This window comes from Balaenoptera borealis (assembly GCF_965194805.1).
Source record: "Balaenoptera borealis genome assembly, chromosome: 1".
NCBI classification, from domain to species: Eukaryota; Metazoa; Chordata; class Mammalia; order Artiodactyla; family Balaenopteridae; genus Balaenoptera; species Balaenoptera borealis.
This window is the reverse complement of record NC_138860.1, coordinates 161078192-161103870: the sequence shown is the minus strand read 5'-3', so window position 1 is coordinate 161103870 and position 25679 is coordinate 161078192. Positions and strand designations below refer to the sequence as shown.

General features: G+C 57.3%; 1 protein-coding gene and 1 long non-coding RNA gene across 10 annotated transcripts in view; one reads left to right on the top strand and one right to left on the bottom strand.

Annotated features, from left to right (window-relative positions):
* The first annotated feature begins 585 nt into the window (after positions 1-585).
* Positions 586-25679, top strand: part of KCNQ4 (potassium voltage-gated channel subfamily Q member 4) — a 57324-nt gene continuing 32230 nt past the window's right edge. For 4 of the 9 annotated variants that reach the window (XM_082387869.1, XM_082387866.1, XM_082387865.1 and 1 more), the window contains exon 1: positions 587-1215. In XM_082387869.1, the coding sequence (XP_082243995.1) occupies positions 902-1215 (314 nt within the window). In that variant the 5' untranslated portion in view covers positions 587-901. Of the gene's footprint in view, positions 1216-25679 lie in introns of all 9 variants that reach the window. The other 5 variants (XR_014243375.1, XM_082387863.1, XM_082387862.1 and 2 more) reach the window with 2 other exon arrangements.
* On the bottom strand, positions 9385-23433 carry LOC309627579. The gene is made up of 3 exons (XR_014243814.1): positions 23293-23433; positions 21776-22595; positions 9385-10867 (listed from the first exon to the last, which is right to left on the bottom strand). It is a non-coding gene; the product is annotated as an uncharacterized lncRNA (long non-coding RNA).

Genomic DNA, 25679 nt, shown 5'->3' with positions numbered 1-25679 from the left:
GGTGGGGTGGGCGGAAGAGCAGACACACCTGAGGCCCACTGTGCTACACACACAGGCCTTTCAGGCACGAGTGCACCCCGCCCCACGCGCACGGGGCACGGCCCGACGGGGCACACCTCGCTGACGCCGCCACCGCCAGCGGCCCGGACCCTGCACGCCCATCCACACCGCACCTCCTCACTCAATCTCACCATCACAGCCACCCACTGCGCCCACACAGCAGGCACTTCTGCATCCACTCACACTTAAACTCTGCGGGACCCGGGTCCCATCCGCAACGGCGGCCACGACTCCTCGCCCCACTCGCCACAACCGCACATGAGGCATCCCGCCCCCAGCCCGGCCTTCGGGTCCACGCAGCCCCGCGCAGCCCGGCGCTCCGCTCGCACCAGCCGGGGGCCGCCGCCATGCGGTCCGGTCCCCGCCCCGACTCGGCGGCCCGCGCGGCGGGGGCGCCCTCCCGCCGCCTCTCCGCACGTCCCCTCCCTCCGCCCGGCCTCGCCGGCTCGCTCGCTCCCTCCCGATTTGGGAAGGCGGCCGCGGGGCGGGAGGGGGCGGCGGGGGAGGGGCGGGGCGGGGGAGGCTGACATGTGAGCGGCGCGCCGGCGGCAGGTGGAAAGGCGAGCGGCATGGAGCGCGTAATAAGAGAGTTGGAGTCGGAAAGAGCCGCCCCAGTCGCCGGGGAAGCGGGCGGTCAGCGCGGGCTCCGGCGGCCCCCCGGCTCTGAGCGCCCGCCCCCGGCCCCGGAGCGGCCCCAGCCCGGCCCCTAGCCCCCGCCGACCGCGCCCGCCTCGGGCCGCCCCGCCGGCCCTGGGTCCGAGCCATGCGCCGCTGAGCGCCCCTCGCGCGCCCCCGCCCCGGACCGGACCCGGGCCCCGGCCCCCCCCGCCCGGCGCCGCCCATGGCCGAGGCCCCCCCGCGCCTCCTCGGCCTAGCGCCCCCGCCCGCGGACGCCCCCCGCGCCGAGCTGGTGGCGCTCACGGCGGTGCAGAGCGAGCGGGGCGAGGCGGGCGGGGGCGGCTCCCCGCGCCGCCTGGGCCTCCTGGGCAGCCCCCTGCCGCCGGGCGCGCCCCTCCCAGGGCCGGGCTCGGGCTCGGGCTCCGCCTGCGGCCAGCGCTCCTCAGCCGCGCACAAGCGCTACCGCCGCCTGCAGAACTGGGTCTACAACGTGCTGGAGCGACCCCGCGGCTGGGCCTTCGTCTACCACGTCTTCATGTGAGTTTGCTACCCCGTGCCCCCGACCGTGCCCTCGCGCTGCCGCCCCGCGCGGCCCCTGCCGGAGCCTGGGGTCCCGGGGGACGGCTGCCCCGCCTTGGCTCCGCCTCCTGCCCACCAGTCCCCGAGTCGGCCGACCCTCATCGCTCTGCCCCCAGGCCTGAACCCGATTTCCGATCCACCCCCTCCCCCCCAGCCTGACCCTAATCCCCCCTCTCTCCAAGTCCTGACCCCTGCTTGACCTGGCTTCTGACCTCCCCCACCTCAACTCCTGATTTCCATCCTGATCTCCAACCCCTGCTTCTCTGTCCCAGGAACGCCCCACGTCCAGCTTCTTGTCCCCCATCTCTCTCCAATCGGGAGCCACTAAAGTGCGGCTCCCTTTTTCTCTTCCTCACTTCTGTCTCCCTGTGTCCCAGACACAGAGGGCCCTTTGGCCCCCGCACACTGTCACCTTCTCCCCAGTTCTGTAGCTACAGTGGCCTCCCCCCTGGACTCCCTTCGGAGATGTCCCTCTCCAGGGACGACCTCCACCCCAGCCGAGGGCTGGTCCCCAATTATAGGTGTTTGGGGGTCCCCTTGAGCCACCAGAGTTCTGACACTGGCGTGTGCTGTCTGATTTTGAGTCTTCACTCAGTCTTCCCCTCCACCCTCAACTTCCCAGCGGCAGCAGTGGGCCCTGCCGCCTGCCCTGCAGGCTCGGCCAGCTAGCCTGCCCAGCTTGCTGGCCGCTGCACCAGGCCTGGCTCTGGGCACCCTGGGGGAAAAGAAAGAGGAGAGGAGTAGGTTTGGAAACACTCACGCTGCGGGCCCCCTCCTCCCCCTCACCAGGCTCCTACAACTTTCAAAAACACTGACCCTTCTTGGATGTAAAGAGCGAATTTTGGCAGCTCAGAGCTCAGTCTTGGGGGACGGCCTGGCCCAGCCGGGAACATGAGAGGCCCCGCAGATATCAGTTGAAGGGCTGGGCCTGGCTCTCGGACGCTCGAAGGTGCCCGAGAGAGAGACCTCTCGTCCCTGGGAAATGTGCTGATATTAATCCCTTATTGCTGCCCCCAGAGAGGGCCCTCTGGTCTTGGGGTCTCCTGGGTGGTCCCCTTGCCTGTCCACCTGACTGTCCCACAGTCCTTCTGCCTGTCTGGCTGTCCCTCTGCTGGAGTGAGTTTCTGCCTGTGTGTGAGTTGTCCTGTCTCTTCATCTCTCCAACTATCCAACAGTCTTTCTGCTTGTCTGTTTCCATCCCTCTGTTGGCCTGTCCAGTTATCTGTGTGCCTGTCTGTCCATCTGTCTATCCACCTGTCCACCTGAATCTCACTCTTCTACTTGTCTGTTTCCACCTGTCTTTTGCTCTGTCTTCCTGCCTGACCCTCTGCTGCCTGCTTGCCTGCCTCTGCCCCATCCTAGCTGGCCCACAGAATTTCAGAGCGGAGGGGAGGAAAATGCTGGCAAAGGAGCCCCCTGACCACAGGGAGGGTAGCGGAAGGGAACTCTTTCAGCCTGTATGCTCCTGAAGGTAGCAGCCACGATTCGGTGCAGAGACCTCCTGTGGTGGGCCGGGGGTGGCGGGGGCAGAGAGTTGAGATCGCTCTGGACGTGAGGTCACACTTAGGGTCAGGGTCAATGGTTAGGAGTAGCCCAACCCCCAATGCCCATTGGCAGGGCCTGGATGAATCTTTTTCGCTGCAGAGAGGGCTGCTGGAGTGCTGCGGGTTCTCTGCTGGGGTAGCAGGGACGGTGGAGTTGGGGATGAGGGGCAGGGGACTGCTAATTAAGAGCCGCTGCGTTGAGGCGCCCTTGCCCACCCTGCAGCCTGGGTGCCCACGGAGGCTGAGACACTTCGCAGGGAGCAGCTGCATCCTCCACGGGCTCCTCTTGGGAGATGACTTTTCCGAGGCAAGGCTGGGCCTGGGGAAGCAATAGAGCTCTGAGGTGGAGGTCCTCAGTCCCCGGGCCTGGCCTCTCAGCCCATATGAGGGTGAAGGACTCGCCTTGTGTCCTCTGGTCAGCACTGTGTTCACCTCCTCTGGAGGGGCCTCTCCTTCCTCTCCAGGAGCTAAATCCGCTAGTACCTTTGCCCCACATCCTGCCCTTTCTGGATGCCAGAAATGCCCTGGCCAGGGACATGGTTGTTCTGACCACTTGTCCCCAGGAGCCCAGGGCTGAGGCATCTCTCAGGAGCTCTGGGAGAGGAAATGTGGCACGAAAACGTCCAGACATTTGGGGATCTCGGGGAACTGGTCATTCATCTTAGAGGTCAGAGTGGGCTGAGGTGTCAGGAACCCCACCTCTTGCATGCTGTGCGATCTTGGGTTGATCACTGCGCCTCTCTGAGCTTTAGATCTCTAGGCCATCAAAGTGGGTAGAAACCCCAGCCTTGCGGACCTCCCTCTTGGACGAGTTAATGGGTGGGAAAGAACTTGGTGAGCTGCAAGAGCCTGTGGGAGTGTGAGGGGTTGGTGTTATTATTGGGCCTGGGGGAGGGGGCCGCACAGGAGGCCTCTCCTGTTCTTGAGGAGCTCCAGATGTGGGGCTTTGCAGTCACTCACTGCAGGGTCGTGGGCGAGCCAGGACGTGCTTCCTGCTGTTGGACTTCTAGCCTGATTATTGCACTTTTGGTCAAATCCTTCCCCCATCCCCAGTGACTCTCACAGGCAGTCCAAGCGAGGGGAGTCCAGTGTGCATAGGTAGCTAGGACCCCCTTCCCAGAGACTCAGGCCCTGGTGGGAGGAGCCCCAGCAGAAAAGCCTGCCAGAGAAGGACTCAGCAAGGAGGGAATTGAGGTGAGCCGGGTCCATTCACCCCAGGGGACACCTCCCTCACACCTGCCAGCCATGTCCCTCTGAGCCCCACCCAGAACCTGCACCTTCTCTGGCCCCGAGGTGTGGAACATCACCCAGAGGACCAGCCCCAGTTCCACCGCTTTTGCCAGCAGCCACAGGCCTCTGGGAAGTGGGAACCGCTGACTCCTGTCTTCTTCTCATTGAGACCCAGAAGGAAGGATTGCTGGCCCCTCTCCAAGCTCTCCCTCGTCTCTTTAGGCCCTTGGTCCTGTCACCAAGCCCCTACCGCACCCCCCGTGCCCCAGTCCCTGATTTCAGCCCTCAGCCCTTCACAGGCCCTGCTCCCTGAATTTTGAGAAACACCACATCGCTGCCCATCCTGCTTCTGAGCCTTTGGGAGGGATGTTCACCTCCTTGCTGCACCCTGTCAAAGGCCACCCTGGCCTCCCTTTTGAAGTCAGAGGCCTGGAAGGGGCAGGTACAGACCAAAGCCCCATCTCCCCTCATCTTCCCCACACCGCCTGCCGCTGCTGTGAGACTCTTGTAGCTCCCAGCCCCCAGCTGCCCCGAGAACTTTCTCTAAGTGAAGGTTTGTGCTCTGTAAACATCCTTCGTCAGCCTTGTCCCTGGGGTCAGAAGCTGTGGGAATGGAGAGGAGAGGAGGTAGCAGCAGCTCCTGGGCCCCTCAGGCTCCCAACCCCGGTGCCCCCGACCAAGCTCCCACCCTGACCGTCTGAGAAAGAACATCACCTGCGTTGGAAATAATCCCAGCAAAAGGTGCCCAGAGCCCCCAGGCAGGCATCCCTGCTAGATGGGTCCGCACATTTTGACAGCCCCATTTTGTTTCTGAGAAAACTGAGGCTCTGGAGACTAACATCGCACAGTGGATCAGTGGCAGATGCAGGCCCAGGCCGAAGACTCCTGATTCTCTGTCCAGGGCCTCCCCGCCGCTCCCTGAGGCTGCCTGGGTTGGCTCTTGGAGTTTGAACTGAAATTGCTGATCACACGTGGAGCATCAGCCATGTGCCGGGCACCGTGCTGAGTGCCCTCTATAAACCACTCTCACTGTGTCCTTCAGCAGCCCGGTAAGGCGGGTGCTGGGGTCCTCCTTATTTGCAGGTGAGGAAACAGGCTCAAGAGAGGTCTCTCCAGTCAGCGTGGAGGAGCCTCAGCCCAGAGCTGGTGCTGCCTCGGTGCTGTCTTCCTCTTGCACCTCAGCTCCAGCCAGCACCCCAACCCTGGGCTCCTCAGGAGCCACACTCCTGCGTCACTGTCCCTCTGTCCCCCCAGCACACAGGCTGTTGGTGGGGGGGGAGGGGGGGGGCAGCGGCAGAATTTTGTGGAATCGGGTGGAAACTGCCCAGCCTCACCCAGTGCAGTCACACTTTTGTTGTGCACGGCTTTCACATCCCTGCTACATGCCCGACAGTCTGTCTCATGCACGCACTCCTGGCCACTTGGACACACCTGCCCAGGGATGTCACAAGAGCACACACAGCATACATCCAATGCAAAGAAATCTAATGCACAGCTGCTCCCACCTTTTCTCTGCCTTCACAGACGCACACCTGGGCCTGTGCCCCAGCCTAGACCTCTAGGACGGAGCTGAGTCGGCCCCATCTCTTGCGTTTTCTGCCTCCACCTGTTCGCAGCTACAGGTCTGCCCTTATGGATCTGTGTGTGTTTGTGCATCTGCCTTGGAGGGCAGCCCCAGACCCTTGTGGGAGTGGGTGGCTGGCTTCCTAGGACTTTGCTGGCCTTTGCTTCTCCTGAAGGGCCCTCCGAGGTCCTCTGTCCAGCCCTGCGGTGCACTGCTGGGTTTACCAAGGCACAGAAAGGGGCAGATACTCGTCCGAGGTCACATCCGATGAGTCGGTGGTAGAACTATGCCAGTAACCCAGGCCTTCTGCCTCCCAGATCAGGACTTTAGATAGTATTTTTCCTCCCCCAGCCAATAGGGAAGACTGCTCCAAGAACTTGGCTTTGCAATGGAGAAAGTCTTGGGGTGTGACCCAAATTTTTCGTGCTGCTATTTTTCAGTCCTGGTGCTTTTGTTTGGTCTTTGTAAGAAGGGCGTAGTGGAAAGACCATCCTGCTGGGCTTCTAGCCCTTATTCTATCTCTCTCCCTACCCCTTACACCCCCTTTGCTCCTTCCTTTCCACGTTCTCCTTTGGGGTCACTGGAGCAGGTTGGATTTCTCACTGTCTGCTACCCAACCCCAACTCCATGGTACATTCATTCCTTCCATCGAGGAAGCCCTGCTGGTTGTCTAACTTCAATCTCTATTGCTGCAGAAGCCTATATTCTCAGAATGCTGGAGCCAGGAGAGTTTCAAGAGGTGATTATTCTTGGGCTGATGGCAGCAGTTTGAATGGGTGATTAATTTAAGGTTCTCTGAGCCAGTCAAGGGAGCTGAAATTGCCTGGGGAACAAGGAGAGAGGAAGGCTCTGCAGAGCGGGCCAAGGCCCTGCCCCCAGAGGAGGCTGTGCAGGGAACTTCCCCAGACTTGGAGAAGCCAGCTGGAGGTTTTCTCTTCCCCCTTCCTCCCCTGCACCCGTGTGGGTCTTTGGCCAGGGCCTACCGTCTTGTGGGCTAGGGGGCCCAGCGGGGAATGCTGTGTCTGACCTGTAGGCAGCCCCTTTGTTAAAGGCCCCGGTATGGGAGTTGTGGGGCTGAGGTGGAGGAAGAGGGGCTACTTTTCATTTCTCCAGAGGCTGCCCCTCAGGGGGTTAAGAGCATGGGATCTGAGTCTGACGGATTTGGGTTCATTTCTGGTTCCACCCTTAGCAGTTGTGTTGGGCAAGTTACTTAACCTCTCTGAGCTTCCATTTTCTCATCTGAAAAATAGGACTAATAATACCTGCCTCTGGAATTGTCAGGGCCAAGTGAGTTAAAGCACCTGACACCATGCTGGGCACAAATAGTAGCCGTTATCATATCACCATTATTATTATATCGTTATTATCATCATCGTGCCCCTTCCTGGGGAGCGGTTTGACGGATGTCCTCGTCAGCATGGTGAGTGTGTCTGGGTGTACCTGGGAGTCAGCAGGAGCTGCGTTCGCCTGGGTCACGGGGTGAGCGGCTCTGCGCGGGGAGCCTGAGGACGCGTTTCTGTGCACCTAGGATGCGCCGTGCCCTGCCTCTTCCCGGCATTCTCTCACTTAACCCTCACAGCCATTGCATCAGGTGGGCACTATTATTATCCTCATTTCACGCTTGAGGAAAGTGGGGCTGCTGAGGAGACATCACCCACTTGCCCAAGGTCACACAGCGAGTGTAATGGTGGCACCGGGACGTCAACCTGGGTGCCTAGGATCTCACTGACTGTCCCTCCCTTCACTTGACAAACAGAGTTAAAGAGCATCAACTCTGTACCAGGTCTGGGGAGGCAGAGGGAGAGACAGAGCACGCCTGCGCTCCGCCCCGGAGTGCGGGGGGAGGGTTGCCCAGTGAGGAGGCTGTAGAGGCTGCCTGGACCACTGGGCTCTCCTGCCTCCTCCCCAGGGACTTGCAGAGACGGAGTAGGCGTGAGCGTGTCTGTGTGCGTACAGGGAGGAGGGCGCATGTGAGGGTGTCGCTGTACGGCTGAGATGTGGGCCTCGTCATCAAACTCTGCAGCTGGTCTGGCCCCAGGCAGGTGGCAGTGAAGCCGTGGTGCCCAGGGGGACAGCCGGGGACTCCTGGGAGGGGAGGGCCATCCCCCACTCTCTCCTGAGCCTTTCGTTCTGGGGAATAGGGACAGGGAATCCCAAAGGAGACTTAGAGGTCTCAGTCCCAACACTTACTGGGAAGGTGCCCACCCCTACTCTACCCCAATCCCTGAGCCTCACTATCCCCCTCTGTAAAATGGGGCTGAACAGGAAAGTGGATCCTAAGGGCTGCCCGGCCCAGAGGGACTCTGGCTGGATGCATGGGAGGAGACGCTGTCTCAGACCTTGAGTTTTTTAGGGTGGGGGTAGGGGTGGGGTGCGGGGTGGTGGCATTTCTTCTCCAGCACCTTCTTCCTCAGCTCCTCAGAGGACTGGGCAGCACTTAGAAGGGCACCGGGAAGGCTGCCTGCCCCCAGCGGGGACTCTGAGGGGCTGGGGAGAGGGTGCTGGTCACACTTCTGGGGCCTCTGTCAAGCACTCCCCCCAGGACTCTAGGCTTTCTGGGCAAGTTGTCCCTAGGGCAGGATCTGCGTGCCCTGGGGGTTGGCACCTGGGGAGGTGAGACTGGGAGGGGCAGCCCCAGGCAGCAGACTAATTGGGCAGTGCCTGAGGGAGGGAGGCAAGGGAGCAGGGAGCTCAGCGATACCTTCCTCTCAAAGATTTGGGGAACAGTGGGTGGAGCGGGGTCTCCGGCCCAGGGGCCCTCCGCAATCCCTGCAGGGAAATTTGGGGAACGCTTTCTCCTGAGACTCCTCAGACATCTAGGCCAGGCAGGTGAGACAGGGGGAGAGCAGCTTGCTGGAGATAGATGGGCCCACTGAAGCAGACGAGATAGAGGTCAGACAGGAGGAAGGACTGACTGCCCCAAACCAGGAGGTAGAGTGAGATTCCCTGGGGTACTTTTTCCAAAACTTGGGAACCCATGTCTAGCTGGCCTGGACAAGATTTACTCTGCTCATTGTACCTATCAAGCAGGTGGCACCCAACCCTCCCAGTGTGATGGAAGGAAAGTGGATGGAGCTGCTCCCTTTGAGCCCCTCTGTTGGTGGGGGGGCAGGGGGGATCAGATCAGGCACCCTTTTGCTTTTCGTGGGGCGGTGATCATCTCCTCCATCTTTGCTTCCCTGCCACTCCGCCCTGGGAGCCTCAGGCCTGTCCAGGTCCCTGTCTTTGGGTTTATTTTTTGCCGGGCTCGGCTGTCCCCTGGGAGGGGAGGGGTAGGGAGAGAGCAGGGGAGAAGGAACAGCTTTGTCAGCACAATCCTGGCACCTCTGCTCCTGCCCTCCTTGGCCCAGCTGCCACCCTCTTCTGGAGGGACCAGTCCCTGGGGACAATGGGGACCCAGACCCCTGTGGGACCTCCTCCCCTGGGGCAGGACCAGTAGGTCTGGACTAGGTCTTTCTCCCCTCACCCTTCCTCCGTTTGTTCTGCCACAGAGCATCAGAGGCAGAAGGGCCTCCGAGCTCAAGCAGATTCATGGCTTTGTTTCCCACATGGGGAAACTGAGGCCAAGAGGAAGGACACAGCACACCTGGGGCCTTCTCCACCTCCCCTCCGCGATAGATGAGAGTGGTGCTGGAGCCGCCGAGAACCGAGGAAAGCTGCTTCCCATTCCGCCCTCTACTCTGAGGGAGGGGGGCAGCCCCTGATTTCATTCACTCATCCAATCTTCTGGCCTCTGGGGACTGCTGCCAGTCTGGTGGGAGAGACCCAGGATGGGGGTGGGGGGAACATGTGACCCAAGCCTCCCTCCATGCCCTTTATCTTCCTTTTTGTCGAAAAGTAAATTAGCCCCATGTTACAGATAGGGAAATTAAGGCCCAAAGTCAACATAGCTAATAAGTTGTAGAGACAGGATTTGAACCCAGACTGTGGCTCCTGGGATGCTGCCGGGCTGCTTCCTGAGGGGCCCTTCCTTGCTAGCACACGCCCTTCCCTTGACTCTCCTCAACCCGCCTCTGGCTCTTCCCTGGGTTCTGTCAGCAGCTCTGCCCCCTCCTTCTCCCCTTGAATGTTGGGTCTCCTGGGGACTCTGTCCTCCTCTCCATGCACAGTTTCCATGTGTGTGCACGTACTCCTGTGACTTTGGGGGGTCAACTCTGTGATGACAGCCTCCCCCTCTGCGATGACAGCCTCCCCCTCTGCAGTTTCATCCCTGAGCTTCCTGTGGACGCCTCGCCTTCTCATCCCCTGGGCACCTCAAACTCAGCATCTGTCTCCAAACGTATCCACCTCCCCCCAACAGTGACTCCTCCACCGGCAGTGCCCAAGTCAGGAACCCCTCTCTCGAGCATCCTTTGCTCCTTGCCTAAGAAACAACCTAGAGTGTCCCCAGGTGTGCTTTTAATACTCCAGATGCTTTTCCTTCCACCCCACAGTCCGTCCCCTCTCCCGCCCACCCCATCATCTAGCGAACTCCTATTTATCCTTCAGATCCCAGTTTGAGCACCACCTCTTCTTGGAACCGCTCCCTGCGCCCCCCCCACCCCTGGCTTGACTGGGGAGCCCTTCGGAGCCCCCTGATCTCTACTCACCCTCCCTTGTGTATTCTGAGCTCTTCTGTATGGTGGGGTTGAGCACAGTGCGTGGTCGGTAATTAGTGAATGTTTGCTGAGCCAGGGAATGAAGGTGACATTGAGGCTGGTTGTTAGGATGAGAAGGGTTTTGCCGACTAGAGAGAAGTGGAAAAAGGACCCCTGGGCCCTCTGGGCGCAGGCAGTGAGCTGGAAGCCCTTGTGATGTTTGTCCTGAGCGCGCTCCACGTGGAGGCCACAGCTAGAGCAAAGGCTTTGAGGCAGGACTCTGTTCTTCTACCCTCTTTGCCCCAGGATCTGCAGAGTCTGGTGTGTCCAGAGGGTCAGGCTACAGAGGTGGGCTTTACCCTGTGGACGACGGGGAGCCATAGGCAGCGTCAGGACAGGGAGGCGCCGCTGGCTGGGAGCCTGGGCTTGATTGATCTCGTCTCAGAACTAGTGCTCTGCAAACTCTAGACCGCTTAGCTCTCCAGGTACCACTGTGTGGCAGCACTATTCATGTTCCCATTTTGTAGATTGGAAACTGAGGCTCAGAAAGGGGAAATAATGTGCACCAAATGACACAACTTGTCCGTGGTGGAGTCAGGATTCAAACCCATCTCTGTGACTCCCAAGCCGAAGCTCCAAAATGGTTCTCACACGCGTCAGCAGACCTGGGCTTTTTTCAGTGGCCTAAGGCAAAACTGAGAGAAATAAGGACAACGTGGTGACTTTTTCACAAAGCTAAATTTATTTCATTTAAAGGACTGTCTTTTAGTCTGAGATTATGTCCTTTCTTTTATGAAATGATGGGCCTGGGAATTTTTAAAAAATGTCCTTACTTGGCAAAATAAAAAGCTGACAACCTCATGCAGTCCCTAAATTGTTTTTGAAAATTTTACCGGTGCGTGAAATCCCTGAGTCTGGGCGCCATCCTGCCTTCTCCCTCCTGAGCTCTGGGGCCAGAGGTGGGAGGAGTCTGGGTGGGGATGAAAGGATTAGAGGGATGGGGCAGCCGACAGTCTCCCCAGTCTATTCCTCCTGGGCCTCAGGGCCTGCCGGCCCTGGAGTGCAGTGAGGACCAGCCCAGGGCTCTTGCCAAGATTGTTCTCGGGGCGGGGGCATGAGGGGTAGGTCACCCAGAATCAGGGCTTACCCCGCAGTTAAAGGAACATTGAACCAGCTGTCAGCAGGCTGGGGTTTGGCTCCCGCCTCTGTTTCTTAAAGGTTGTGTAACCCCAGGCAGGTGACTCAACCTCTCTGAGGCTCCAGCTTCCATTCATGTAGAATGACAATTATCATCTCCACCTGCCCACCTCCCAGGGCCGCTGCCTGCATCAAGTGCTTCACGAACTACAAAGTGCTTTGAAGAGAAGAGGGCCTGTTGTGCTTTTACTCTCCCTGCCCCCCAGCGCATGCTCCCTCTTCTCTTGGGTCCTGGACCCCTCATCTCGCCCTGGCCTGCACTGGTTTCAGCCCTGAGGAAGGGACACTGTGGGGGAGGGTGGTTGGTATACAGGTCCTGTAAGAGCATATCGGCCAGACTGGCATTTGCTTTCCTCAGGAGCCCCCTGCACAGCGGCCGGGGCTCTGTGACCACCTTCCTGGGGGCTCAGAAGCTCAAGAGTTCTAACAGTTTTCACATAGTAATGAGTTTCATAGTCTAACCTATACGGGGTATGGGGCCAGATCCGGGGTATTTTCCACATGCTACTTCATCTAATCCTTCTCAGAGCCCTAGGAGGTAGGCACTGCCATTACCCCATTGTACAGAAGAGGACACTGAAGTTTAAATGGTCAGCATATGCCCTGTCATGCAGCCACTAAGCGGTGAATGTCCAGGAGGATGGAATTGAAGCCTGAGTGTGCAGGGACTCTGGAGTGAGCGGGTGGGAGCAGGTTTGCCGGGCCACCGTGGGCGGGCTGGTGTGGGGGGCACTCGCAGTGTATGTGGGGGGAGTGGGTTAGGGTGGGAAAGCAAGAGACACCTTCCTGCTGGGTGGCTTTGGGCAGTCACCTCCCTCTCGGAGGCTTAGCGTCCCCCGCTGCTATGGCTCTCAATAATAATAAAGACAATAACAGCCGATGCTTATGGAGCGCCTGCTGTACGCCAGATGCTGCTCTGAGGACTTGCCCTTTTTCTCTCACTTTTTCCTCTCAACAACCAGAGGAGGTAGCTACTGCGGTTATGCCCATTTTTCAGAGAGGTTGAGTGATTTGCCTGGGTGTAGGTAGTGGGGCCAGGATTCAAACCCCGCAAGTCCAGCTCTGGAGGCTGGAGGCTGTCCAGGCTTTTCCACCATATTATGCCTAACTGGCCCTGATGGGCCTGCCTGCTGGGAGGCTGCTGTGAGGACCAGTTGAGCCTTAAAGTTCAGGTCCTATCTCCACCCCAGTTCTACACTGGGGACTCATTCCTTTCTTCCTCTCTCATTTGGGAAGCCTTGACTGGCAGTCCCTGGGGGCCAGGCCCTATCCCACGTGCTGGGGACAGAGCAATGAATCAGACCCTCCCGTGCTCCCGGGGGGAAGATGCACCAGGAGGCTGGCAGCTGTCTGGGTGGAGTCCTGTGGGGGCTGGCCCAGTCCCAAACTGGCCGTGGCTGGGAAGGCTTCCCAGAGGAAGAGGTTTCAGTTGAGACCTGAAACGTGAGCCGGAGTAGGAGTCAACCAGGCAAACAGGAGGAATAGCAGGAATAGCATTCCGGGCAGAGGGACTAGCATGGGCAGAGCCCAGAGGTGGGTCTGAACATGACATTTGCAAAGAACTGAAAGACAGCAGGAGAGTGGGAGCCTAGACGGGGCAGGAGGTGTGCAGAGAAGGGGCTGGAACGTGAGCAAGGCCAGGCGGAGGAGCTGTGGCTTCCTGGAGGAGGCTTGAGTTCAGGAAGGAACTGAGGACGGGAGTGCCATGGGCAGATTGGTATTTTAGAAACACCTCTCTGGGTCTGGCGAGGAGGATGGCTGGGGGAAGGCTCTAGCAGGGTGCCCTGGGGATGCCAGCCATTTGGCCTCTTTTTCCCTTCGCCTTCCCCTCATGGCCCAGCCCCCTGAGCGTCTCCTCTGGAGCTGCCCACTAACCCTGCCAGGGCCTGGCCAGACCTGGCCTGAAGCCCTTGGATTTTGCCTGTATGGAAAGTTCAGCTGCTTATGCAAAGCCTGGCTTGGGGGAAGGTGTGTGTGAATGAGCTGAGGGAGGCCTTGGAGGCAGAGGGGGTGGGTGCAGGCCCTGAGGCTACCTGCAAAGGGGGTCTGGGGTCTAAGGGGGTCTCCAGAACAGTGACCTTAGAGCAGCCCCATGAAAGCACCGGGTTAGGCCCAGTTGATGGCGGGGTGCCCTGGGGAGGGGGCAGAGCCCAGGAGGCCCAGCCTGCCGAGCTCCTTGCTCCCTCCCTGTCTGCCAGCTCAATAGGGTGTGGAAATCACGGATCCCACCCAGCCCCCTCACTCTACCGATGGGGAAACTGAGGCCCAGAACAGGGCATAGACCAAACTTAGGTCAGTGGCAGAGCCTAGGCTCAGCCCAAGAGTCTCAGTTGTCCCCAACAACAATAAATAACAGTGAAAACCTCCCTGCAGAGCTGGCCTGGGCTCGGTCCCCTCTGTGTTGTCTTGGGTAGGTCTCTTCACATCCCTGAGCCTCAGCCTCTGGGTCCAAAATGCTGCCTCATACTGGGAAGAACATCGCCTCTCCCACTTGATGCTTTAAGGCATGCCTGGCCCATTGTGGGGCTTAATTAATGTTTACTCAATGAATCCCATTGAATTCTCATAACTCTGGAGGAAGATATTTATTACACTATTTTATACTGAGGCTCAGAAAGGAGAAATGACTTGCCCAAGGGCATTCAGCTGAGAAGTGGCTGATATGGGACTGGAGCCCAGGTGTCTGGGCACCTGTCTAGGACCCCTGATGGACACAGCTCCTATTTTGAGCTCTCAGTGAAAAGCAGCTGGTGTCCCAAGCAAGATCCATCAGTCGGTTGGGCAGAGTGTGTGTGTGTGTGTGTGTGTGTGTGTGTGTGTGTGTGTGTGTGTGTGTGTGTGTGTGTGTTTTAGGCTGGGCTGGCCTGCAGGCTGGAACTCAGCTCACATCAACCCCTGTGCCTCTGTGCTTGGGCCAGACTGCAGCTGCTGCCCCATGGGGAAGGGGACCTTTCCACTTGCCCTCCTGCACTGAGGTTTTTTTCTCTTGGGCTGGCTGGCTGGGGAGAGGAGCTGGTCGTGGGATGACCAACAGGGCACCTGCTAGCCCCTCCCACGATGGAGTCTGGCCAACTAATGCCCTGCACATGACAGGCATGGCGTGGGCACTGGGCTGGGGAAAGGGATTTGCACTTTCCTAATCTGGGGGCCGCAGCCCTCCTCTGTCTTGGCCAGGGCCGTGGGAGAGGTTTGTCTGTGCCCCCGTGCCCAGTGGCCCCAGCTCAGATCCCTGGCACACACCCAGCTACTCTGCTTGGGGCCTTCCCTTGCCCTGTTCACGCTCCCGCCACCCTCCAGCCCCCCACTGATTTAGGCAGAGTTGGGACTTATGGGGGCAAATGCTGGGGCATTTATGGCTGGTGGAGATGCAGTGCCATGCAGGATTTGGGGCTGAAGGATGGGGGCAATGTCAGGGAGGTTTTGGGCCCATGTTGGGGCAGAGTTAGGGGGAAGACCTCATAGGGGTACAGAGCTGGAGTGTTTGGGGCTAGTCCTAGGCCACCTCTTCCTGGAGAAATTTGGCTACAAGTCAGGGAGGCAAATGTGTGGGCTATGCCCCCCCTCGCTGGGCGGTAAACACAGCCGTCGCCCAGGAGACGGGCCCAAACATGTCGGCCCCCCACGGTTATTTATACCAGGACTCCCTCTCCTTCTTGGGCCTGGTCTGGCCTCTCAATCCACTCCTGAGCTGAGCGTCCTGAGTGGAGGGTCCAGCCCCCGTCAAGGCAGGAGGCCCCAGCAGCAGGCCTGCTTAAACCCCACTAGGGACTGGGTACTCACCACCTCCCAGTGGCATGTCCATTGGAGGCACTGGGTCTTACTGATCAGAAATGTGCCCATGGAGGCCAGGGCCTGGCCAGGAAGCGGGAGCCCTGGGATCGAGCACTGGATTTGCTCTAACCTGCTGCATGACTGTGGTCCCTATAACCTCAGCTTCCCCATTGTTCAGTAGGAGGGAAGGGTCCTGACTGGTGCTTTGCAAGCTTTTAAGCAGTAGATCTGGTTCTTTAAATAAAATGTGACACAGGAGCACAGGAGTGACACAGTATATAAAATACATTAAAGCAGGGCTGCTCTAGGTGAGTCAAAGGCGGGGGTCCAGGATTCTGCCTGCTCACTCTATGGCCCTGCATACCACCAACCTGGAGCCTGTGCACGGCCCTCCTTCTTCTAGAACACCTTCCAGGGGACCCTGGAGTTCCCACTCCAGGCCTTGCACAGACCTCTTTGCTGGTTCGCCATCCCAAGGGCCACTGTTGTGTGAGTGCTCCTAGGCCCAAGGGCAGCTGTTTGCAGCCAATGTAGTTGAGAGCAGGCTGGGGGCAGCCACAGGAATGTACCCAAGGCCCCCTCCGGTGAGGGATGATCCCAGTGTGGGAAGAGAAGAGGGCACACCATGGGCCAGGGACTGGAGGGTAGCAGGGGTTGGCTGTCCCCTCCCTGCCAGATTCCAACATGGGACTCCAAGGATTCCAAGATTTTAAATTCAAGCCTAGCCTTCCAGATCGTTATGAAGCTATATGTGTCAGGAAGGATAGATCATATTTTATTTAACAGCTTGTTAGCTTGATTTAAACTTTTAAATATTCAGACTTATAGTGTGTGCGTCTCCATTTGTACTCTTTCCCAGCCCCACCAGAGTTCGAGGTGGGCGTGCATTGGCCCTCCCTCCACCCACCCACCCACCTCTGTAGAAACCCCAAAATGCCCTTGCTGAGAACTCTTGGGCTTCAGAGGACAGTGGGACATTCCTGACTCACTGATGCTTAAGGCCCTGGAGACCTGGGCCTTCTTGTTGCCTCCCAGATACTGTCTGAGCATGTACTGGCCAGCCTGCGGGATGTGGAGGAGTCAGAACTGGCTTTGCCCTTGATGGATGGATCCTAATGAGCTGGTGGGGGGTGGGGAGTGGACAGAGGTAGGAATTATCTCAGCACAAAGAGGTCCTGGGGTGCCCAGAGGGGGCCAGGAATCCCAACCAGGGGCTGGGGGAGCACTTCTCCTCAAAGCAGATCAGGGATTTTTGGGGAGGAAGGGGGAACATCCCAAGGAGAGGAGAGAGCATGAAAGTCACCAGGGTGGAAATAGACAGAGTATGGAGAGGTGGAGCGTGGCTGATGCCTAGTGTGTGCACAGCCTCAAGCTCTGGGCTGAGGACCTCAGGTTGTGAACCATGAGAAGCCACTGTAGGATTGTAGATGGGGGAGGGGTGCACAGACTGCAAGGTAAGTGGACTGGGGGTGAGGATGGGGATGGTGCTGGAATCGTGGTCAGTGAAGAGGTGCTGGAGGGAGGAGGAATGGGGTGAATGCTTGACTGGATAGGAGTAGGGGGGCTAGGAAGAAAGAGTTGATCTCAACTTTGCCTTCTGGAACCTCTTCGCTATGTCCTCCTTCGCTCTATCTTGGTTCCTGCCTCTGTCTCCCACCATTCTGCTGCCCTGGGTCTCCATGCTGGGGAGAGGAGTTCCTCTTCCCAAACCCCCCTCCCCAAATAGGTGGGGAGTGTGAGGGGACCTGCTCATTCATTCATTCACTCAACAAATATTTATCGATAATCTGCTCTTGCACCAAGCCCTGTTTTAGGTATAGGAGAGATAGTGGTGAACAAGATAGATAAGTCACTGCATTCATGGAGCTTACATTATGGGGGGCCAGGGGCCCAGAAACTGTGTCTTTCCCTGGTGTCCACCCTCTGGCCCATACCCCTGGATACCCGGGAGCAGGGACTCTCTCCATTACCCACTCGTTCATCCCAGCTGCCCTGGTATCAGCACCCATCTTCAGAACATTGAGGAAGGGGGTCCAGTGCTCAGGGTCCCAACCCCAGGAACCACCCATCTCTATAAGACGAGCCCGGGCCTGGGGGCAGGACCTGGGCTCAGGCCCTAGTCCTTTTCATTTCCATGTGACTTTGAGCCCCTTACAAGAACCTTCCTGGCCTCAGTTTCTTTATCTGTCAAGTGGGGCTTTGGGGAGGCCCTGAGGAAGTGAGGGGAGGGAAAGACCTGTCAACTCCAGTATTCCCCATTGGTGGACAGCTCCTTTGGCTGTGGGTGGAGGTGGAGGTGTGCCCAGGGCTCAATATCATCGTCATTATCAACCCAAGATAATAATAGCTACTATCTATTGTGTTCACTGTGGCCAGCCTCATGCATCTTCTCTTTTAATTTATTCCCCACAACCAGCTCTGTGTGGTCGCTGTATCTTCCCTCCCCATGTGCCAGATGAGAAAACTGAGTCTCAGTAAGGTGAAATGACTTGTTTGAGTTCACGTGCGAACCTACCTGACCCTGGGAGCCCTTAAGGACTGTGCAATGAGGGTGCTGCCTGGCACCTGCCCCTCCTGGGCACTCAGCCTCGAGAGTAGTAACCCAGCCCTAGTGCCTCCCCCCACCCCCCTCGGGGGCTGGCACCACCCCGAGTCTGGGCACTGGGTCCTACAACACTGGCCAGGGCAGTACCAGGGGCCGGATCAGGCCAGGACCCGATTTACGGTCCTTGGCACCTCTGGGTCCTGGGGCGCTCAGTCCCCAGCACGCAGCGTTGGTGGGTGGGCGAGCCGCGGGCAGTCGGGGTGTCGCGCCCCCATCTCCGCCCCCGTCCTCGGGGACGCGGCGGCACCTTCACACTTTCCGCTTGGCCCGCTGCTCGCCTTTCAGGCCGCCGCGTTTTCAATTGTTAATTTGGAAACGGAAAAAGAAGCCGGCGGGGCGGGGGAGGCCGCAGGGAGGTAACCGGAGCCTCAGCGCCGCCCGCGCCCCTCCCGCGAGCGGTGCCGGGTGTCGGCGACGCTCCGCCCCTCCAAGGGACAGCACGGGGCCCCGCCCACCACCGCGTCCCGCCCCTTCCAGTATGCCCCTCCCCATGCTGACAAGGCGGGGACAGCCCCGAGGACCCCTGAGCTGGAAGGGGCTCCTGAGGGGGAAGGGGCGGAGGCCGTGCCGGGGGAGGAGTCCCCCAGGAGCCCTCCTCCCCAGGAATCCCTCCCTCTCCCGAGGAACCCGGCCTGGTGTCAACCTCCTCTGCGTCCCGAAGTGAACCCAAGCCTTTCTGCAACCCCTCAGCGCGGGGTTCATCGGGGCCAGACCCCTGCCTCCAGGCTGCCGCACTAGGGATCATTGGCCCCATTGGACAGACGGAGAAACTGAGTCCCAGAGAGGGACAGTTCACTTGCTCAAGGTCATGCAGCCAAGGCTGAATTCTTGAGCCTGGCAGGGGTCAGGATCGGAGTTGAATTCAAGCCCTGTTCTTTTCGCTCTCAAACGGTTAGAGTTCTGTCTTCCTCAGAAGAGGAGGGGGCTTCAGGAACAGAGGTGCAATTTGTCCCCTTCCCCCGACCTCCAGCACTGTTTCTGTGGTTAATGAGCTATTGGAAGTCCTGCTTTGGTCTACCCTGACTCCTCCTTGCTATGATTATTCAATCATAGGGGAGTTTTGGAGGTAGAAGGAGGTCTCTCTAGACTTTCCACGCACAGGAGTGCCATGCAAATGAAATGTAAAAGACCTTCCACCTCTGGGAGACTCTAGAAGTGCCTCAGGACTGCAGCTTCAGGAGCTGCCTCATTCATTTCCCTTTGGGAAGTCAAAATCATCAGTCCCAGATGGATCAGCAAAAAATGGGGCTCTTGGAGACCCTTACTCAACCCCTTCCTCTCCCTGAGAAGTAAACTGTAACTCAGAGACAGCTTTCCAACCCGTCCTGAGTGGTGGCAGACTCAGGATAGAGAGCCTGTTGACCCAGGTTCCTAGCTGTGTCCACATTCTGTGCCTCCCCGTCTGCTGCCCCCAACCCTGACACCTTTCTCAGAGCCACGAAGCAGGGCCTTGCCTTTCAAGGGACTCTGAATCAGGCGGAACCTCTCCCCTTAAAGGCCGAGGAAACTTGCGGGGGGAGATGTCTGCAGATGTGCTTCCAGCTTCCAGCCGAAGACCCTCCTCACCACTCCTCCACCTTGGCTGTGGAGCAGGCCAAGGTCACTCAGCAAGCCTTTCCCAGCTGTCAGGGCCCATTGGAGCCAGTCTTGCTGAATTCAGTCTGGCTGGTCCTGGATTTGGGGTTCCCATGGTGAGCAATGCTCTCAGGGCAGCTGTAACCAACTGCCCCAGGTGTGGCCTGTGCGTTTGCATGCTGCTTTGCTTGTTAGTAGCAAATGCATCCAAACGCTCCCCCCCTATCAATCCCCCTAAACCTCCCACTGGGTGAGATCCTCAATGGCTGAGTCTGCAGGACTCCCAGGCTGTCCTCCCTAGGGGGCCCAGCCCTCCCCAAGCTCCTGTTCCACCCTGTCAGCTCTTGGTGCCCTCTCTGCTCTGGGAGAACCAAGTGGCGGGCACTAAGCTCTCTTTCCCCTCTTTTGACTCTTCCCTCCCTTCCCCCTTCCCCCTTTGCACAAGTTCTGCTGATTCAGAGGACAGAAAGCTTCTAAGAGGTGACCCTGACCCCTGCCAGGCTCAAGTGGCTGGAGGCCTGGGTAATCCTCGAACCCAGTGCCACCCTGACACATACAGTGGGAAGGGCAGGGGCGGGCCCCAGTCTGCCGCCAGGATGAAGGAATTTTCAAGGTGGGGATGAGGGACAGGTGCCTGGGTCCTTCTATAGAAAGAGGAGAAATCAAAAAACATTACCTTAGGAATAGGGAACTCTGGGTGCCAGTCCCAGCTCTGCCACTGATCTCCTGTATCATCACAGGTAGGTCATGCCCCTCTCTGGGACTCAGTTTCCCAACTATAAAGAGAGGATTCATTGACCCTAAGGGATCTTTCTTTCAGTGCCAAAATATAGTCAGTATCTGCTCACCTCTTGCCACCTCTATTCCCGTTGTACAAGTCACCATCACCTGTCGCTTGGATTAACCATTAGCGTCTCAACTCAAGACAGGGGTGAATGCCATTGCTTTCCCCATCCCCTCTCCGTGCCATAGTCTGTTCTCCACTCAACCTCCTGTGTGATCTTCTGCAAACATAAGTCAGATCATGTTACTTTCTGCTCAGAACTCCCCATCTCACTTGGACTAAAAGCCTAAATCTTCACACTAGCCAGTAGATGCTCTGCTTCCCACCTCCCTCCACTGCCTACTACTCTCCCCCTTCCTCACTCCGCTCTGGGAGCACTCCTTTCTTGATGGTCCTGGAACACACCAGGCACCCTCTGGCTCAGGTCTCAGGCACCTCTCTCAGACCTCATTTCCTTCTGCCCAAATGTCAGTTTCTCAATGCTGCTTTCCCTGACCACCCTCTATAGAGAATAGCTCCCGACTCCCATGCCAATGTTCTTTGTCCCCTTTTCCCGCTTTATTTTTCTCCGTCATCATCTGACATTTTGAACATTGTCTTATTTATTTATTATCCATCTCCCCCCATGAGAACGTAAACTCCATGAAGCCAGGGATGTTGTCGGTCTTTGTGCCTGGCTCACGGTGAGCACTCACTAAATACGTACTTACTGAATGAGTGAGTGAATGCTCTGTGGCTCTGGACTGTGGGATTCCTGGGTGTTGCTGCCGGCCCCAGTTCCCTCATAATCCCATCTGCTGCGGGGAGGGTTGAGGTGTGGAGCTGGGAGCGGCCAGCAGGGTGTGGGCACACTGGGTACCAGTACCAGTCAGAGGTCCGGTGCTGGGTCGTCCCCTCTTTCAGGAAACTTTTACCCAGCTCCCATCCTGAGTTGGGAACAGGGCATTCCAGGTGAAAAGGACAGGACCTCAACGAGCTCTTGGTCTAGGGGAGGAGGCTGGTACTCAAACAGTGCTTTTCATGTGTTGAGGCAAATGTCATGATGGAGGTGAGTGTAGAGCTGGAGATGGGGGATTAAGGGAGCATAGAGTGGGGGCTCTCACCTAACCCAGCCAGATTGGAGGAGGGGCAGATACAGCATGAGCAAAGGTGAGGAGCAAAAAAACAGAGCAAAAAAGCTCTGTTTGCTTTTTTGGGGGGAACAGAGCTGTGACAATGGAGTATTGTGTGCCAGGTGGGGCACTGAGTGGTGGAGAGTCAGGTGGCCGGGTGAGTAAGGGCCTGCCTTGCAACCATGCTTAAGGTGCTTGGGCCTGAGCCTGCAAGTCGGTGGATTTCACACTTTAAGCAAACAAAAAAAAGCAGCAAAGCTCTTTGTTCAAATGAAATCTTATGCCAAGCTCAGCATGTAAAACTGAGTCACCCAAATCCACACAAGCTGCTCAGGTAGAACCAGGGGAAAGTTTCCATTGGCCATCTTGTTTAAGTTTCCAAAATTCAGGCTGCCTGAATTCCACCCCTTAGTTTGCTTTCACTTTGCCGGCCTCCTGCTTGGGAGGCCACGCTCACTGTTTATTTGAGGAGTCAGTGCTGCCTGGCCAGCCCTGAACACATGCATAGCCCCTGCTCCCTCCTCGTTGCCACCCTTGACATGTTGCTCAGCCCACTTACCTGGTGCACCAGGTAGTCTAGCTGGCATGGCAGAGGGAAGCAGCAAGAACAAGCAGGAGGGTTTGGAGCTGGTTCAGGTGGGAGGGTACGAGGCTGTGACTCATAAAGCACCTTGTCGAGAAGACACCGCCTTCCATACCATCCTGGGACCAAGACCATTCACACTGGCTCAAGAAAAATTGGCATGTGGATGTGGAGAACACCTACCGGAAGGAGAGGGAGGAATTTGTAGAGGCTTCATAGCAGGAAGCACATCTGGGCTTCGTGAAGTCGAGAGGGGGAGATGAGATTCTGGAGCGACAGTCTCATCTCCACTTCTCTCTGCACCTCCGCCAACATGCTTCTATGGTTCTTTTTTTTTTTCCTAAGTCATACGTAATCTTTTCCTAAGTCATACGTAATCTTTTATTTTTTTTTCCCTAAGTCATACGTAATCTTTTATTTTTTTTTCATTCATTCATGTATTATTTCTTTAAAAAAATTTTTTTAAACTTTAAAAAAAAAATTTATTTATTTATTTTTGGCCGTGTTGGGTCTTCGCTGCTGCGTGCAGGCTTTCTCTAGTTGCCGTGAGCGGGGGCTACTCTTCGTTGCGGTGCGCGGGCTTCTCATCGCGGTGGCTTCTCTTGTCGCGGAGCACGGGCTCTAGGCGCGCGGGCTTCAGTAGTTGTGGCTTGCGGGCTCCAGAGCGCAGGCTCAGTAGTTGTGCCGCGCGGGCTTAGTTGCCCCGCGGACTGTGGGATCTTCCCAGACCAGGGCTCAAACCCGTGTCCCCTGGACTGGCAGGCAGATTCTTAACCACTGCGCCACCAGGGAAGCCCTAAAAATTTTTAGTGGAATCTAGTTGATTTGCAATGTTGTGTTAGTTTCAGGTATACAGCAAAAGGAATCAGTTATACATCTACAGATACCCACTCTTTTTTAGATTCTTTCCCTATATAGGCCATTACAGAATATTGAGTAGGCCTCTGTGGTTCTTAAGTCCATGCCTAAGAGAAACAATCTGATTGGCTCAGCCCAACCTATGGGGGGGGGCGGCTTTCTTAGGTCAGTGTCCATCTCCCGGCAGCCGGGAGAGGGGCACGGAGCCACGTGGTACCACATGGGGTTGGCCCTTCCAGGGCTGTGGTGGCTCTCAGGGCCATCTCCAGGGCTGCCCCATGTCCTGTGCGCCCTGTACGATGCAAAGGGCTGGGTTGAGAGGGTGAGTGGTGCCGAATCCAGCCTGTGCTTGAGGGTGGATCAGCCCAGAGCAAGGCTTGCCTCGTTCTAATGGGGTCATTTGGAAGGGTCAATTTCTATCATTTTTCAGGCTAAAGGGAATGCCTTTTCTAATTGGTCCTCCAAGAGGGCGCATTTTTTTCATAGTTTGTACTATGTACTGGCAGCTGCTGTCCCTCCAGGGACATCCTCAAAGAATCTGGAACTGAGCTGAAGGCCAGCCCTTTCCCTTCTGCCCCACGGCTGGAGAGTTGTAAGGCTAAAGGGACTTTAGCCGTCGCTGAGTTGTCCCCTACCTTCATGTTGCAGATGGGGAAACTGGGGCTCCACTGAGACCTCACCCCTAGCCCTGAGCTCCAGCGCAGGCCTCTGGCCCAGAGAAACGGCGGCCGCGGCAGCAGCCCTGGTGCGGGGCCCTGGGTCACGTGCTTTTGCTCCCTTTGCCATATTTAGAATCGCTGGATCAGGGGAAACTTCTCGTCCCAGCCCCTGAGGATTCTTGGAAAGAGCCTCGCTCTGAGGCCTGGCTGACTGCCCCTATGCTTTATTCCCCTGCAAGAGACAGTTCGAGCCTGTTCTCCCCAGAGGAGCCTGGGACCCTCTGGGCCACACTGCACCTCTGTCAGGAAGTGCCTCTCAGGTCTAGTTGAAGTTCCTTCGTCAGTATCAGCTTGGGTTTGGGGTTTAAGAAGCCCTCTTCTGCTGGAAGGTGGTGGGAGTCATGGCCTCTGCCCTCCAGGAACCTTGGCTGAATGGGGACAGACTGGCCCCAGGGTTCCATAGCCAAGGGAAGGTAGAACCTTGCATTTGGGGTCCTGGTCTGGGAGGCAAGGAAAGAGTCACACACTCCCAAGGCCAGATGCAGAAATGAGAGAGCCGGCTGGTGGCCAGGCCGGGGGCAGACCCTGGCAGGGCTCAGTGTGGGAGGAGGGACGCTGGAGAGAAGGAAGGAAGGAAGGAGACCCAGTGGGAAGGAAGGGGCAGGGCCTGGAACTGCATTTACTTTGGCCTTGTGGGGAGCGGGGAGGTCCCCTCATCCCACACAGGCTCCTTCCTCCCTCAGAATCAGCAAGCTTTAAAAACCAAAAAAAGCCTAACCCAACCCAAACCAAACCAAAAATGCGTGTGTGGAGCACCTGCAATGTTCTAGGTCTTTTCTCCTATCCTGCCCTATGGGGATAAGGGTCCTGTGTTCCCACTGGACCCCTCTCCAGGGCCTGGTCAGCTCATTTTCCCATTCTCCACACCTGCGGTTTCAAACCTCTTCCCCCTCTTTAGACCCCCACCCACTCTGCTCCCTACTGAAAAGTAGATCTGGCCTCCTCTTCCCAGAGAAAGTCGAGTCCCCTGATGGGGGCTCTCTAGGCTTCTCGCATCTGTACCCCAATCTCCTCTCCCACCTGGTCTCTCCCTCTTCCCGCCTGTCACCATGGAAACTGGCGGGGTCCTTTCTGCTCAGCACCAGCCCTTCCCCTGCTCTGGATCCCAGCCTCCCAGCTGCCCTGGGGACTTCACTCCACTGATCACTCCGTCTCTTTCTCACATCTTCAACTTCTCCCTCTCTCCTGGCTCCTTCCACTCTGGCTCTCTCATCTTAAAACAACAACCACAACCACAAAAAGAACAATGGCTTGTTCCCTGTGCTCCGTATCCTTCTCCAGCTACCAATCTCGGCCTCTACACTTTAAACTTCTTTAAATAGTTATACCTCCACTCACTGTCTCCACTTCCTCACTGCCCCTCTCCCTTTCTCATCCCATCTAGACCTGCTCCAGCCCTCCCCTCCCTCTGTGGCTGGCCTTGCCAAGGTACCCAGTGACCAACGTGTCACCAAATCCAGTGGACATTTTTCAGGCCTTAACTTGCTTGACCTCTTGGCAGCATTTGACACTGTCATCCACACTCCCTCCTTGAAACACTTACTTCTCCTGGCCTGGCACCTCTCTCTTCTGGTTTCTATCCCATCTCACTGGCTGCTCCTTCCCAGTCTGGGTAGAGGGTCTCTCCACCCTCTGGGGTTCCATCGGTTCCTCCTCTAAATTTGCCTCATGCTCTCTGGACTCTCTCAGCCGCACCCATGGCCTCAGTCACCACCTCTCCCTCGATGTCCCCCAGATCCACATTTCCAGCTCAGGTTTCTCTCTTCATACCCAGAGTGTTTGCCCAGCCCTCTCCATCTCAACACGTCCAAAACGGAGCTCATCACCCCCACACCCACTCCTCCACTGGGCTCTCCCATCTCAGTTCAGTCATGGCACCTTCATCCATCCAGTCCCGACACCGGAAATATGAGTTATTCTCTCTCATTGTCCCCATTTCCAATTAACCATCAAGTCCTACTTCCTAACACTTTCTAACACTTTCTCCAGTCCATTCACTTCTCTATCATGTTGCCACTGTCATCTCTCATCTGAATTATTGTGGAGCTTCCTACTTGCTTTTCCTGATCAGTCTCTAATCCATGGTCCCCACTGCCCCTGAGTTGTGGTCCTGAAACACAAATCAGACCATATCATTCCCTCTGTTAAAACTCTTCAATGGCTCTCCATTGCCTTTAGGTAACGTTCATAAGGTCTGAGCGTGCCTGATCTGGCCGTCTCTGGTTTCTCCTCTGCCCCTTCGTTATAGGCCCGCACTTGCCAGAACTACCAGCTGCCCTGGGCTGCCTCCAGGCTCCCACATC